The 16,030-nt window shown below is 38.1% G+C and overlaps 2 protein-coding genes across 2 annotated transcripts in view; both read right to left on the reverse strand.

Annotated features, from left to right (window-relative positions):
- Positions 1-2,674, reverse strand: part of dnah10 (dynein axonemal heavy chain 10) — a 33,865-nt gene extending 31,191 nt beyond the window's left edge. Inside the window, exons 1-6 of the mRNA XM_008418650.2 lie at positions 2,379-2,674; positions 1,556-1,746; positions 1,311-1,419; positions 1,106-1,221; positions 695-938; positions 45-202 (exon numbers count right to left, since the gene is read on the reverse strand). Coding sequence (XP_008416872.1) covers positions 45-202; positions 695-938; positions 1,106-1,221; positions 1,311-1,419; positions 1,556-1,746; positions 2,379-2,634 — 1,074 coding nt within the window. The 5' untranslated portion in view covers positions 2,635-2,674. The remainder of the gene's footprint in view (positions 1-44; positions 203-694; positions 939-1,105; positions 1,222-1,310; positions 1,420-1,555; positions 1,747-2,378) is intronic.
- A 2,709-nt stretch (positions 2,675-5,383) lies between these two features.
- atp6v0a2b (ATPase H+ transporting V0 subunit a2b) lies at positions 5,384-15,534 on the reverse strand. Its single transcript, XM_008418651.2, has 20 exons — positions 15,002-15,534; positions 13,806-13,884; positions 12,645-12,742; positions 12,431-12,568; positions 12,241-12,338; positions 11,254-11,380; positions 10,182-10,264; positions 9,988-10,081; positions 9,535-9,747; positions 9,053-9,203; positions 8,764-8,903; positions 8,541-8,698; positions 8,360-8,450; positions 7,843-7,961; positions 7,503-7,731; positions 7,271-7,393; positions 6,869-6,988; positions 6,662-6,779; positions 5,965-6,136; positions 5,384-5,877 (listed from the first exon to the last, which is right to left on the reverse strand). Exons 1-20 carry the CDS (start codon positions 15,116-15,118, stop codon positions 5,775-5,777), a joined length of 2,571 nt encoding a protein of 856 aa, XP_008416873.1. The 5' UTR covers positions 15,119-15,534; the 3' UTR covers positions 5,384-5,774.
- Positions 15,535-16,030: the final 496 nt, after the last annotated feature.

The following is a 16,030-nucleotide window of genomic DNA, read 5'->3' on the forward strand; positions in this document are numbered from 1 at the left end:
GGTTCTAATGAAAAAAAGCAGAAAAAAAGTAATCATAATCCAACCTGTGGTTTTTTGTTCAGCTGTTCCTCAATTACAAAGGTAATTTGAGTCTGCCAGTTCATCACACACCGCTCCAATGCCTGTAACATCTCTGGATTATTAAGAAGCACATCCACCTCTGGATTCAGGTCAATCTCAGGGATTTGGAGTATAACCTCATCTAGGGAATACATTCCATATGTAGACTCAATGTTATTTCACGAATGGATTTAATGTTAATATAATTTTGTTTTTCCACCTATAATGAAAACTACAAACATAACTAAAGAAAAAGATTGTTTTTGATTACTTGAATAAGTTCAAATATGTTATTAAATCTAGTGCACTGCATACAAAGCTCTCTGGGGTAGTCTTTCAAAAAAAAAACACTCTAGGTCCCTTTCACGTCGTACAATAGACGTTCTCTAAAATATCTACTTTTTCCAAGCAGATGGTATTGTGAGGTTTCATAGCTTGAGAATCATGTGTTTTTTTTCTTTGTATCTGAAACAAAGATGGCTCAGTGGGAGATGGAAAAAAATGTATTCTTTGCAGTTATGTCAATCGTGAGACTGACTGACTTGGAGGCTGCTTGTTTCATGAGCATTAATCTAATTAACACGGCTGACTATTTCTACATCTTTTACCGTTAAAAGATATGATTAAAACAAACCTTCTATTTGAAGGCGCAGGAGAGTTGAATTGACCACTCCCAAAAACTTGTGTGCTCTGTTGAGCAGTTCATCACGAAGTATCAATTTCCCGCTTGACTTAACCAAAGTCTCGTCTTCTTTACTTTTGGTTTTCTCTTTCTTGTCACCGTCTTTAGAAATCTTGTCCTGAGGAGGTTTCTCCTTGAGCTGAACACCTGATCCAGTACTGGACATCTGGTGTGCAGTGAGTAGGGGTATGTACATCTGAAGAGAAATTTTGAAATTATGAAAAGTATTTTCAACGAAGGATCATTCTCATTTTCATAGGCTAATCATGTTTACAATTGTCCGATTGGCCACAGAGGGAAATACTGCCGTTGCTATCCTAGGCATCAATCCAGCAACTGACCATCATGTTTTATTAAACTTACGTGTACAAGTTTTCTCTGAAGCACTTGCACGGGGTCTCCGTTGTGCATGCCGATGTCAAACAGCCTCGGCATTAGGATGTTGGCCTCTATCATGCTACGTGGCTCAACAATAGCATCTGTTCAAAATACAAACAGTATTTGAGTATGGTTTCATGCCTCGTGCTTGAACAATTTTGGATACCTTAGGAAAAAGTGGTCCTCTTACCCTTTGTATTTCTGAGAAAGTAGAAGACCCGAGCTTTCAGAAACTGCTTTAAGTGCTGATTTATAGCTACATGAAGCTCAGTGCGATATACAACTTTTACTTCAGTTACCTGAAAATATCACATCAGAAATTAGCTTAAAAAAAGAATTCAGCCATCAAAAATATTACACTGATAATATTACACTGTAAAATATTACACTAATAAACACTAATGCACAAATTAGGACTTTACAATAAGCTCTTACGTGGGTTTCCTCTTTTGTTTCCTCTGAGACAGATGGGCCCTCTGTTTCACCAGCGACTGTCTGGCCAGGATCTGGGGGGTCTCCATCTTTTGTCTGTGAGGTGTCGTCACCTTTTTTCTCTGACGGGACTTCATCTGTTGTTTCTGAGGTATCTTCATCCGGTTTCTCAGACGGATCTTCATCAGTTTTCTCTGAGGTAATAGTTAAATATATATATATATAATTTTTTTTTTTAAATCATGAGTTTTCCTTAAAAGCTCAGAACTCAATTTCACTTTGTGAAATGCAAATGAAACAATCATGCTTTTGCATTCTACTTGCTAATGTCAATTTAGATATAGACTTCCTTTTAGGTCAGGTATTTCCTGCTAATTCTGAATGGTGTGGAGAGATTTTTTATTTTATTTCTAAGGACTATAACATAATAATGTAAATAGCTTTTTTTTAAATCAGAGGTTTTGAATCAAAAACAAAATGAAGTTAATCAAAGAATACACAATTATACTTTGTGTGATTTCTCTCAAAGAAAGGTATTGTTTGATGTATTTACTGGCTAAAAACAGTGGGAATTCTTAGTTTTCATGCATTTAAGAAATCAGAACAAAACTTCTATATCTGCATCATAAATGTCCAGAAAGTTGTGCTTAGAGAAACTGCACAAATGCTGTTCTAAAATAGTCCAACGTTCCTGCATTCAAGCTGTTTAAATTTTAATAAGTTAATATTGTCTGGCTAGACTTGAAACATTTGTGAATACTAGATGTATCTGACTGAATAATAAGCAGCTCAGTATAGGAAAAAAGCTTTATCAAACAATACTTACTCAAAGGAAATTTAATTTTAACTTGTTCCTCTCTAATCGTTTTATAAAATAGAAGAAATGAAGGTGTATCCTCGTCGAAGACTTGGTCCAGAAAGTGAAGAATTTTCATTTCTTCTTCGCCATCTCCACGATTGAGAAGTTCATCGAAACATTCAGGAGTTTTTTTTAAGTTAAATCCGGCTGAGACCCTCTCCCGGATCCAATCCACTCGCAAATCCTCGTATCCCATTTTGTTTTTAACATCATTTACCAACATTTATTAAGTGAAAATATTACGGTTGAGTTCCAACTGCAGAAGTTTGGTTAACGGCTATCCGTTGCTTTGGCAACGGTGCAACATCTAGAAGAGACGGTGGGTTAAGCAGCTCCCAGAGTCAAGACTGAAAGGCTTCAGTTAGCCTGATTTAAGATGGGCTTGACTAAAAGCCCACTTACAAAAATCTCCAGTTTTTTATGTGCTCAATTTAACAAGCTTACCTTTTTAAAAAACTAAAAACAACTGTTAAAAAAAAAGACCAATGGTTCCTTAATATCTGGGATGTTCAAGTGCAGTTTTAAACAATTATTCAAAAACCAACACTTATTTCGTTCTTATTTCTCTATTTCCAATACGGTAACACTTGGCCCAAATATTAAGCTGTCTGTTATTAACTTAAGTCAATAACAGTCTACAAGCAACAATGCAGTTACCATGCAGCAAGCCCAGTAAAGACTAAAAACTCACCATGGAGAAGAAGTAACTTTTAAAGTTTCGTTGTTGGCACCTGGTCTGATTTATTAGGAAACTGCTGATCTATAGTTGAAATGGTTACGTGAGATTTTCACAGGCAACCATTTCTTGAGTTTACAGAACGGCCACGAAATAGAGAGTTTCCAGTGAGAGTGTTGTGTGGATAAACTACCTTATTAATGTCACAGAAGAATCGTCAGATTGGTTTCAGATGACACCCAATCTGAACCTGTCAGCTGACGGAACAGGTGAGGTTCTGTCAGCTAAAAAACAGGAAAGCAAGGCTGTGATTCACATAGGGTTAATAAAACTGGACAAGCACACTAGAAAAACGTTTAAACATTTAAGAAAAATACAAAAATGTCCTCAAAATAGAATTTTATTAAATCTATTAACAGAAAAGGTCTTCAAGAGAGATACAAGATGGAGTGTTTATCAATTAGGGGGAAAAATGGCCAAATCAACCCTGCATGAGTGAAAAGACCATATTCATTTCATAAACAATTTAGCTAAGATTAAAAGTAAAATATAAGCAGGTCTTCCTCATAACCTGTGAATTACTGGTTTCATGAGCTTTGACATTCGGCTTGTCGGATAAAAAAAAAAAAAAAAAAAAAAAACACAAAAGAAACAAAAAAAAGGGACTGAACAAAGGAAAACAAGCAAGGAATCTCTGGTGTCTGGGTGTGAAACATAAGGTAAGACTCAAATAACTATTGTTTTGTCTGATGCACTGTTTAAACGTTTTTGGTTAAAAGTGTAGACGAAATATGTAGTTGTTGCCAAACTGAAAATGACACCAACAGTAGAAAAACGCAGACATTCCTTCATCCAGAAGTGATGACATTAAAACCTGGTTATGTTTTAAAATAAAAATCAAAGTCAGCAAAAAAAAAAAAAAAAACCTGGTCTACATCGACAAACAATTCAACCTGGCTAATGTGGTGAATACTGATGTAGGATTTTTGAATCAACAAAGCTGAAGTCAACAGGTTAATATATATATATATATATATATATATATATATATATATTTTTTTTTTTCCCCATTAATGAAAAATTAGGCCGGCATTGTTATTGACTGATCTAAGAAAGACAGTAGAATGCACACACAAAAGCCCACCCTGCTTCATCTTCAATTCTCTTTTAAAAATACAGACAAAATATAATTCTGAAAATGCACAGACGTATTTCATCTCACCCACAGAAACCTTTAAACCCTCCCACTTTGTTACAGCTTTATAAATAAACGACTGAGGTGGCATGTAGTTGCACCTGTGAAAAGCCGTCTGCAAAATTTAAATGAATGCAGTTTGGGAAGAACCCCATTAGACGGAGCAAATGTATCCCCTTTGAACGGCAAAGATACCATCATCTTCTAAAAGGAGTAAAAAGTTTGGGGAGGAACAAAAACCCCTCTGTTCTGTCGACCTCAACTCGTCAAAGGACACAAGGTCTCATGAGGTCTTTCATTAGGTTGGAGTTTGTTAAAGTATTTCATATCTAAAATGCCACACAAATAAGACGATTAAGATTATTCTTACCAATTGGGATGATAAACTGAATGAGGCGTTTTAGGACAACAAGGATCAAATTGGAATGGAATTGTCCAAATGAATGAATAAAATGGATGAGTCTTGTTAAGTGCTTTAGGGAACTAAAGTGAATAATGACAACCTCTGTGCCTTCAATGAGAGTAAAACAGCAGAGTAAAACAACGGGTCCCATCATCAAGACAAACTGATTTCTAATGTAAAAAAACAAAAAAGCTGCCAGAAGGACTCATGAAACAAATCCAACTTGACGGTGGCCATTGTTGTCGTTTGTAGATTTGTCTGGGGTGGGTACACAGTGGCAGTCTGTTCTGATGAGAACCCTGCTGGCAGTTTCAGCATTAGTGAATATGTATGTGACACTCCAAACTCCCAGCAGTCTAACAAGCAGACGTGCCAAGCAGAGGTATGCAAAAATATGGGTCAAATTTTGCTGTAGTTTTGACATACTTACAGCTGCATGTATGCCACTGTTATTCACTTCCGGAAAAAAAAGTCACACAATTCACCCAGAAGCATTTAACCCGATTTAACAAGTTGGATAAGTTGGACAACAAGTTGGACTCAGTGGATTAAAACCAGATCAGATTTGCAGAAGCTTAGAGAAAACGACAGAAGTTAGGAAAATCTGCAGAAAATAATGATGCACAGTAAAAAAAAAAAAAAAAAAAAATCTGGGGGAGAAAAAATAACAGAAATTATGTGTAAGTGAAAAAGCTAAATGTTATTTAGTTTTTATTAATAAGATCCCAAAAAACAACTGCAAAAAATTGGTTTATCACATTTTAGGGCTTTTGTTTCAAACCAAAATTAGATGTGCGTTTTATAATTTTGCAAAAATTTTGCAAGTGACACATTGATGCTGATCACAGCGCAAAACACTCTTTCTTGCATAAAACTCTATTAATCCTCACTTTTTTCACCAGTGTTTGTTATTTTTTGTTGTCATTTCAAAATACAGCTGAGAGGCCAGTGTGGTAATTTCTTCATGTAAATTGTAAAAACAGGAAAAAATTAAAAATAAATATGAAGAGCACTTTTTGACATCTCTTGATGATGTCTTGTTGAGGTGCTGGCTTCTTGCCACAGAATGTCTCGGTATTGTTAGTCCTTTCACAGTAATCCATCGTGTTCAAAGCTGGAAGGCAGCAGAGAGAAGGAAAAAGGGCAGAACTTGACTCCAGTCCCGCTGTAGAATTTATTCTGAAATTCAACCCTACAGAGGAAGCAAGCAATTGTCAAGAGACATAAAAACACTGATAATTCAGAGAACTGTGATCCTTGGCGTCACTAAAGCGCATACCAGTGCAGCCGAATGGCATGCAGGAACGCAGACAGGCCCTCCATGACGAGAAGGATGGACACGGTGAGAACAGCAAACAGGCCAAACGCAGGAACCAGGATTACAACCCCAAGAGCAGAGTCCATTTGAAGTCCTACTCTCATCACCATGGCCCAAAGCACCTCTGACAGCTCTGACAGGGAAAAAGGTGTGGAGGGATAAAATTAAATTAGTGTACTGTTATTCTGAGGAAATGAAAAAGACACTAAGCAAGAGGGCATTGATCTGAACTCGCCTGTGCTCATTTCACTGCTACAGCTTTTGAAAATAAACAGTGCAGCTTCATTCTTTATTGAGGTTTGCTACTTCACCAAACCTGTACATGGCCCTGAGTGAGCATTACATAAATTCATTTGATGCATCGCTTATGATGTAAAACATCACCCCTTCCCATCAAACCAGTAGAAATCTCTTTGCATAGGTTTCCATACTGTAGCAAAATCCTGTTTCACTGGCACTGGTATGTTTTGCACAAAGATAAAAACTTGTGCAGTTGTTTTCAGAACCATATTCCTGTCAGGTCTGACCAGCTTCCATGTGCTTGCTCAAAACGCCCAGAGCATGATGCTGCCACCACCATGTTTCATCGTAGGGATGGCATGTTCAATAAGTTTCCACCACACATAGAGCTGCACTGACAGTAAACCATCGTACTTACGGGCATGTGCCAGGCTGAGGGCCCACAGTCTCAGGTAGGAAGCTGTGTTTGAGATGCAACCCAGACAATACTCTATGGTGTGGATGGCCTGATGGAGGAACTCATCTGCAAAATTAAACTGCAACAACAACAACAAAAAGAGAGCTCGGTTTTAAAACAAATTGGAAAACAATGATTTTTAAGCATTGCTTAAATATCAAGTTCCACCTCCTCAGAGAGGTGCTCTCCACTACTGGAGAGATCGCTGTGACTGCTGCCCTCCTCCATGTCTTCAGACCTCAGGAGGTAGAGTTCTTCATCGCTACTTCGCCGCACGCGCTCATATCCCTGACGATGCAAAAACAAACTTAGTGCATTTGTAGATTTAAAATGACATAAAAGCCGCGGCTGACAAGCTCTAATCCAATATAAATATGATGCATGTTCCAAGCGGCTGGAGCCTTCTCTTAAAGTACAATCTTAATAGAAGTGCCCTGCTAGTTTTAACTACTATTATCCAATTTTTACAAACTGAAGTAAGGCCACAGCTATATTTTTTCTGTACTTAACCCCGAGTTTAAGTGCAGATTAAGGCACACATTGATGAGCTAACATGTCTTCAGTGCTCACCCTGTACAATCCTAGGCGGTTTTGGCCTCCGTTCTGAAGCCAGCGGAGGTAGACTGGTTTCCCCAGCAGTAAAACAGGCACTGAAAGGACAGCAATGACCACCAGGAATATCTGCAGGCCAGTCTGGAAGAAGATAAACAACTCTCACTCATTCTTGATGCTTTATCACCAGTGCAACTTATTCCACTGGACTGGAGCAGCTTTAGAGAAAATGCATGGAGAAGATCCTAACCTGTCCTGTGTAGAGGGGCTGATTTCCTTTCCCCTGCTTCCCCTGGTCCCCCTGCATGAGGAACATGTTAATGAAGTGGATGAGAATACTGGGGGCCTTTTCGGAGTCCTTTGCGGTGAAGACCAGCCATTTGTAGATTATCATGAACACCAGGTAGCCAAACAGACACAACAGGAACAGGAGTTCAGGCAAAAACACCAAGTAGAGGTTGTACCTCTTCCTAAAGTATCTGTTTTTATTGGGGGGGAAAGAAGGAAAACCGATTAAAACACAACAATTGGCTGGGAGGAACTTTTCTGAGTTTAAAATAATTATATAAAACCTGCAAGAAATGACTTACCGGTGATTGTAAGTGCTGAGGATGACGCCGAAGCTCATGTGTGTGACGCCCAGTATCACGGACATCTTCATCTTATATGAGTTGAGGAATGTGAGGCGATTGGATGCCAAGTTCCAGATCTTTACAAAAATTAAAACATTTAAAAAATTAAAAAATTGGAATTCATTTCTAATTATATTTTTCCTAATACCACAAAGAACAGATTGTTGTGGACATTTTTTGTAAAAATATATCTAAAAATATGTTCAGAACCAGTCATCGTTTTCCTGTATCGATCACAAAACAAATCTTTGGCTGTAACATGATTCAATGTGAAAACATTCAAGGTGAATGGATAGTTTTTGACTGAATTATTACATTTAGATTTCACGAATTACAGTCTTAATTTTAAATGTTAAGGAATAAAGACTATTCCTTGCACATATTTCTTTTAGATTTATATATTTAGTTTAGTTTTTTTTTTTACATTAGCCACAGTAACAACTTTATACATAAGATAATTAAATAGCTAACTTACTGGGTCAATTCCAAAAGGGTATGGTCCTTTAAAAACTCCAGGAACATTTGGATCCAGAGTCAGAGAACGATTCCCTCTGAGGACCTGCAGCCTATAAGACACAGATAAGTAAATCATAAGTGTGTTTCTTGATCAAATCCACAAAGATCCACCGTGAAGATCCTGGCCGTTAAATACTCACGTCCAGACGTTGGCTTTAAACATCGCAGAAACGCTCCACCCAGAGCCAAAGATGTTCAGCGACTTTGAGAAACAGTCATTGTAAATCAGGCCGGTGTAGATGGAGAACAGGCCCATCATCAGAATGATGTAACGCCCCTCAAAGAACGTGTTCCAGATCTGCAGTTTACAGTCACGTGTCAGACATGCCACAACGAGGAGGCCTTAATATGGACATTACGCACCTCATTTCTGGTGTTTTTCAGCTTGCGGTTGTTCTCGTACCGCACCATCCACAAGGCGAACAGAGACATAATGATCCCATGACCCAGGTCCCCAAACATCACAGCAAATAAGAAGGGGAAGGTTATGATTGTAAAGGGAGCTGAAAGTAAAAGAAAATGGTGGGAATAATTAAAAGTCAGTTAATTACCTTTAAAAACCTTTTATAAAATGTTGTGATTGGGTTTTATTAAAACACAAAAATACACAATAAAAAAAAAAAAGATTTCTGACAGATTAAATCCAACTCACCTGGGTTTACCTCCCTGTAGGAGCCCACTCCATAGGCATCCACTATGTTTTGGAAGCCAGAGGTAAATTTGTTGGTCCTGATCAGAGTCGGGGGGGTATCAGTGGTAGGGATGCGATTGACAAAAGAGGGAACAGTGGCTCCACTTTTCCTCTGAAATATCAATGAAACAATAAAGTTTCACTAAATTCTGGTAATAAAAATCCGGATGATTTTGACTCTAAAATTATGTTAATCGATATCCTTCATTATTCAGTCAGCTGTAGCAAATGGTGGATAAAACACTGTATAGGGACTATTATGTTTATGATTCAGTAATGGATAATACTGACTGTTCTCTAGTAAAAGATTGATGACTTCTTACTGACCAAAATATAAAGGATGAAAATAGCAAGTCCTTATCAAACAACTGTTTTAATAAGAAAAGGCAGGTTTACAGGAAACAAACTCCTACTTTGGAAGCAGAGTCAAAGCTTTTTCTCACCGAGCCGTCTTCCAAGGCTCTCCGCAGTTTAGGAATGTCGTTAACAGGACACCACACCTCAGCGATCAGGCACTTATTAGTCACATCGAAACTGCAGAGGTTCAGAATGTAGTAGATGGCCTTCATTTTCTTGACTTGGACAACCCAGGTGTAGACCGATTCGGAAGCCTTGATCAGGACCTGCCTCAGGTAGTCTTCTGTTCTGTGAAGTACCTTGAACAGAGAAAAGATTTGGATTCCTGATGAATTTGTACAAAGCGTGGCATCTGGCCATCCCTGTGGTCACGGTGAAGTCCACTGCCAGGTGGTTAAAAAAAAACATCGAACACTGAATATGTTGCAAGAAAAACAAAACGAAAAAGAGAGAAAAAAACACAACTAAATAAATCCGAAGGGTTCAGCTCTTTAGTTTGACAGCTGGTAAAAACCTGCATAACAAGACAGAAGACATACTGTGTGTAGATCTTGAATGCGAGTTCTCAGGCCTTCCACAACATCGTTCCTCTCATCGTTGTTACTGGGATATGGGTACAAGTGACAGTGGTAGCTGCAATTTGGGGAAAAGTATATTACTAAGAAGAACTACAAACAGGAAATAAAAACATAAGGTAGCAAATGTGAGGCAGCTTTACGCGCGCTATAATTACCAATCGCAGATCTTCTTTACTTTCTGGCCAATTTGGTCCCCCCAGTACGAGATGAGGAACACTACATTTTTAGTGGGCTCACCCTGCATAGAGAAAATAAGAAGTTATCGAAACACATGAAGGTCTTTCATAGGAGTCTTGAGTACCAAATCCCATTTACCTCTTTCCATAAAACATGCCCATCTTTATTTGTTCCAATTAAGAGAATCTAATAACTCTGTCTGTAAAATTTGTCTGACTTTCTAGTAGTGAAAGCTTGTCTGTTACAGCATTAATGATTGGTCACAGTCCTGGATGCTTGCCGTCTGGTCAAGCGGTGAAACAAGATAATCTGATTACAGCTGTCTGTGGACGTGATCACAAGAGTCGCTGCTGGCAGCCACCAGGAGGGCACTTTAAACAAGATTTTTATTTGAATTATAAATTTGCTTTTTCCACATATTTTTTCACATATTACGTTTTGGCAACATTGTTTCTAAATTTATTTTATCCATAAATCAAAAGTGTGGCATGTATGTCTCAGTAAACTTTACGCATTTATATTTAAATGATATTGCAGAACTTTGCAAGACAACTAAAGTCTAATAGAGAAACATTCAGGTCTAAATGGAAACAATCAGGTTTTGCTACAGATTGCCAATTAGATTTGGGTGTGAACTCTGACAGGGTCAAAGCATTCCAGTGCAGCTCTGGTTATATGTTCATGGTTGTTGTCCGGCTAGAATGTAAACTTTTGCTCCTGATTTAAGTCTCTTGCATGTTCTAACAGGTTTGCTTCCAGTTTCGTTTCACAATTGGCTTCATCCATCATTCCAGCTTTCAAATTCATTAGCGTCCGCTACAAAGGATGTTGCCACCACAATGTGTCATTGCGAGGGTGTTGGGTTCAGGGTGATGCCCTGAAGAGCCCGTTTCTGCTCGTTTCCGTTCCTCTCATCCTCTTACACATATACTGCTCTTATTATTCTAGACTGTTTTGCTATCTTTCCAGTGTACACTCACAAAGAGGAAATGTAACGTGCCAGCAAACGGTATTAAACTTCATGGTCTCTGTGAGACGTCAGGAACCTACTGTGTCGGGATCTTCCAGGTACTCTTCAACCTCCGCGTAGCTCAGGATGGTGTAACCTTTGCAAACTCTCCAAAGCATTCGCTCAAAGGCTTCGATCTTTGCTCTTTGGATCAGCCCCGAAATGAAGCTGCAACAAAAGCATTAAAACATACATAAATCAGTCTGCAAGATGCATGACCACAATATTAAACTATTGCCTAGTTAAAAAAAATTTCATTTAAAATGTTCTGATCTGGAAATTAAAAAAAAAGCAAAAGATTGTGAAACGGAGTCTAAACTTTCAGCGAGATGAGTGAATGATTATCTCCTCTCCTTTTAATTACAAACTATTCTGCACATTTTTAGTAAATAATTAAATTTTAAGCTGTCTGTTGAACTCGCTGTGTGTGGTTGGGTGATATTTCCTGTGTTGAAAAAGTGAGGAGAGAAGATGAAGATTTAGAAACACCTCAGATCAATTATCAGTACAAACAAAGACTGAGCCTGACGTGTGTTGAGAGTAATATCCTGTGCTAGTTTTCCTCCACAGATTTAGAACATTTGTCAAGAGCACCTTCTTTTAAGCATTTGCTGCTTCCCCTAAATTGTAAATGGGACTTTTTATGGCTTTCTTTTAAAAAATGACTTTCTTCTTCCTCTCTTCTATAAACAGCCAGATTCACAGAGTGCACAGCTAATATTTGAACTTTCTATGATCTCTGCTGCTCCTCTGTAGTATCCAGAGGTGTCTTGACTCCTCCTCTGATTAATGTTGTTTGTATCTTTTTTCTTGCACTTTACAGTTACGCAACACTACGTATAAGTCTATTACATGACCTTGTGATGACGAAATGTGAAAGGGTTCCAACTGTATGAATGAATAAACAGTATTTTAATGAGTAAAACCTAAAAATGTAATTTACCCACAGTTTAAAAACCTTACGGTATATAAAAAAATAAACATTATTTGATCTTCTGTCACATTAGTAGAATCACTGCAGCACATACCCCAGTTTGGCTCCTAGCCTCTGCATGCTGCTGTAGTCCATCCGTGTATCTTTTTCTAGAAACGGAAACTCCTCATACTGGACTTGCAGTGGTTCTCGCTATTGGAAAGGAGGGAAAGAAAACATTCAACTCAAAATTTTAGTCGCGTGAAACTGAGCCGAGAGTATGACTTTATCTGAATTATGTGTACCTCAGCACTTCTCTGCACAAAGTTGCGTGTGATCCGAAGCATGTGTGTGTACTCTGTGAGCTCCAGCAGATTCTTCTGCAGCTTTTCCTTGTTTCTGGTGACTTCACCCAGTTCAACCTCAAGCCTCTGAAGCTGCTCCTGTAATTACACGTATGAAGATGTGTAACAAGCGGAAGAATGCAGCTCTAATGGCCACAGTAAAGGGAATCGTTACCATTATAGTCATTATATGCTTGGGCGAAGGAGCCACAGGGTTCATGTCTCTTTCTGGCAGTGAAATGTCTGCTTTCTTGATTTCCCTCAAAAGGTAACCTGTTGAAAACAACAAGCAATATTCTTTAAGGACATGCTTTCCGAGCTTCGACATACTGTGGATATCCTTTAAATAACATGGAAAAGCATGAAACCCAAGACTGACAGTGTGTTATTTTCTTCTTAATCTAATAATACAGCATTTGGCTAACCAAAGACAGCAGTGCATTCAGCTGAATCTGCAACCACCTGATGTTTCTCATGACCACAGAGTCACTTGGGTCTTCAGAGAGGATATCCACTGAGGCTTCACTTATTTGTCTTAAGTTTATCTTGCTACTGTGAGAGAAAATCCTTCCATTTAAAAAGATTTTGTTGTGGTTTTGACTAGCACAACTTACCATAGTTAGACTAGCACAAAAAGCAGCGTCTCCATGTTTATCCTGCAGAATTTAGACACATACCTTAAAGTCTGGGATTCTAAATATCATATCCAAATCAAGTATTTTCAGTTATAAGATGGCACAAGAGAGTAACATGTTCATCCTTCTTGATATTTTCTGGAGTATCACCCAGGTGGGAACAAACTGATGTCCTGTTATTGACGGCTGCTTTTATATATACCTCCCAGAAAAAGTCTGGCATGAAATCAACAAAGCTAAAATAGGGAATGGCAGCACCTGTCAAAATCTGGTCATCTGTTGCAGCAGCGTGAATGAACAGACCACAAGTCTCCTCAGAAAACGCTGTTTCCCTTTACATATTTTCTATAAGAGCTTTTGAGGAAGAAACAGTGAAGACCTACTTAATTTTTAATAGCCAACTTCAAATCTCCCTCTGCAGTAAGAACATCCACGCTCAACATCGTTGTGCTTATCAAGAGCTGATTGTGCTTTGTTACAATTTGTTCCCTGAATAGAAATGGTATAGTTTTCAACTGGACTGCACAAAAATTGTTTGATTTTGATGAGAATCACTAAAAAGTTGATTCTCAGTGTAACTCTACCTCACCAAAACTCAACACTAGATGAACGCAGACAGTTGATATGAGGTAGAAAGCCCTACTACTGAATGCAACAAATTGGAGAAAAATAAAAAATAAAATAAAATATTTTAACCTTACCAAGGATCCTCTCCATCTCTTCACATTTTTTGATCTCATTTACATGTTTTCGCTGGAATGAGTTCACATTAGGATTGAGCTGGAACAGATGCGAGAAAGTCCATTAGTCATGCGCAGGATCAAGAACATGGCGGTTAAAGGAGACACTGATATCTTCAGAAGAGACATAAACACACAGTTTACAAGTAGATGCATTGACTGATTCACAACAGGATCAGAAACAGCTACGAGTAAACTGTTCTGCTTTTCACCCAAAACACACCGACAGCACGCTAAGAGTAAAAGCAGACAATAAAACACAAGACAAGCAGAATCAACAACTAATTTGTTGTTTTTATCCATTTATGATAACTGTTATTTTTTAATCTGGTATACCAAACAGAGGTGCACTGACCAGGCTTTCCCTGGTCAGTACTAATTTTAAGTGTTCTTTTTTTCCGAGGTTTGAATTGCTGTGTGTAATTTTGACCAATACCATTTTTTAAAAATCTACAGAGTACAAGATGTAAGAGAAAAATTAAAATGTATTCCCAGGCAGGCTTAAAATCAACGGTTATGTGATTTTTAATAAACTATTTTTAAAAAGTGCGTCAAACTAAATGCGTTTGTCTCGCATCATATTAAAAAAAATAGGTTTCCAGTCTTAATAAGTTAAATAAATGTAGGATAATGGTATTTTCCAGTATTTGACCCACCGATTCCTAGTGGATCCGATCAGGAATAAACTGGTCAATCTCTAGCTTTTATTATCATCAGTAATTTAGTTTGTTTATTTTCTCATTGGATGTCAAGACTCCAAACATTTCTTTTTATGACCCAAACTTTGGAAACCACCTATTTAGAATAAGCACAACATTCATGGTTTAACCTATTATACAGAGTATGCAGACAGTATTCTTTTTCGAGGGTTGTTTGACAGTTGACTTTACAAAACTTAGGCAAATTATATTTAAATTTCCCTCGTGGATGATGCATCTGAAAGAAACCAGTTCTATGAATTTTCAGAGCGCAGAATAGTGTCTGAACTGTGAACTAACTTTATACAGTTCCAAGAATCGAGTCATATGAAACTTCATTTCATTTCATTTTGCGTGGGCAAGTTCTGTCATAACTCGATAGTTTCAAAGTGACTTCTTATTGTGACTTGGCAATCAAACGAGGACAATTGCACTACAAAAAATACAAATAAAACTTACGTCTCTGAACTCCACCAGTCCCAGTTCTCCCAGTTCACTGATGCAATCGTAAGCTGACCCGGACTGCAGAAACAGCTGGGCCAGGCACATTTCCTCACCTCGGAGCAGAGAGCTCATCCTGACAGCGTATATTTCCCTGTTTCAATAAGCAAGCTGGCCAGAACCGGAGCGGGTTTTTGGAGGGTAAAAGCCAACACTCGTCCCTCACGTCCTTCCTTGTTCTTCCATGACTCAGCTCAGGAGATAAAATGATGTTTCACTTACATAACTCTGAATTTACACGCTACAAACAGGAGCCGTTCCTGCTGTTAGCCAGCTAATAGGTTAGCTGGTTGAGCCGTCTCCGCGATTACTGGTTAAGCGTTGGGTTTCTTTATTGTCTTTTTAAATATATATATATAAGTTTATTAAGCTCACCATATAGTTTTGTAGTAAGTCATCTCACAGTTTATAAAGTTTTAGAAGTGAGTTTGCCATCTTCGTAACTCTCCACGTCACTTTATTTCTCACTGATGACTACGACCAACTTCTACCAGAGCGAATCAACCAATGACAACCCGTCTCAGGAGTCTGCGCACTGCCGCCTACTTAATATTTTAAGCCCTCTGCTCTGTCTGCAGGCTAATACAAACAACCACAGCCATATAGGGTTCATGCATGCAAACAATGAAGTCTAACCAGCCTCTTTGGGGGCCCCACCTCCACGATAGCCCATTTCTACTTTTGCGCAACAAATTGCATAGTTTCGGTTGATATAGATATAGGTTATTATAATAACAAATACTTTATTTCTCAGTTCCAGTTCATATCCTCGTTGAGCATGAAAATGATACATAATGCATTTACAAATATCTATTTTGTGAAATAATTTCAGATAATGAGGTATTACAAGATCACGTTTTATTTTTAATGAAATTGTTATTTATGTTAAGATGTGAAACATCTGTCCTCTTGCTGGGGTCGAAGTGTCCCATTTCTTTAAAGATCTTTATGTATCATATTGTCTATCAGTCTGAGAGGTTGGTGTTT

Source organism: Poecilia reticulata, linkage group LG9 (assembly GCF_000633615.1).
Source record: "Poecilia reticulata strain Guanapo linkage group LG9, Guppy_female_1.0+MT, whole genome shotgun sequence".
In the NCBI taxonomy this organism is placed as follows: domain Eukaryota; kingdom Metazoa; phylum Chordata; class Actinopteri; order Cyprinodontiformes; family Poeciliidae; genus Poecilia; species Poecilia reticulata.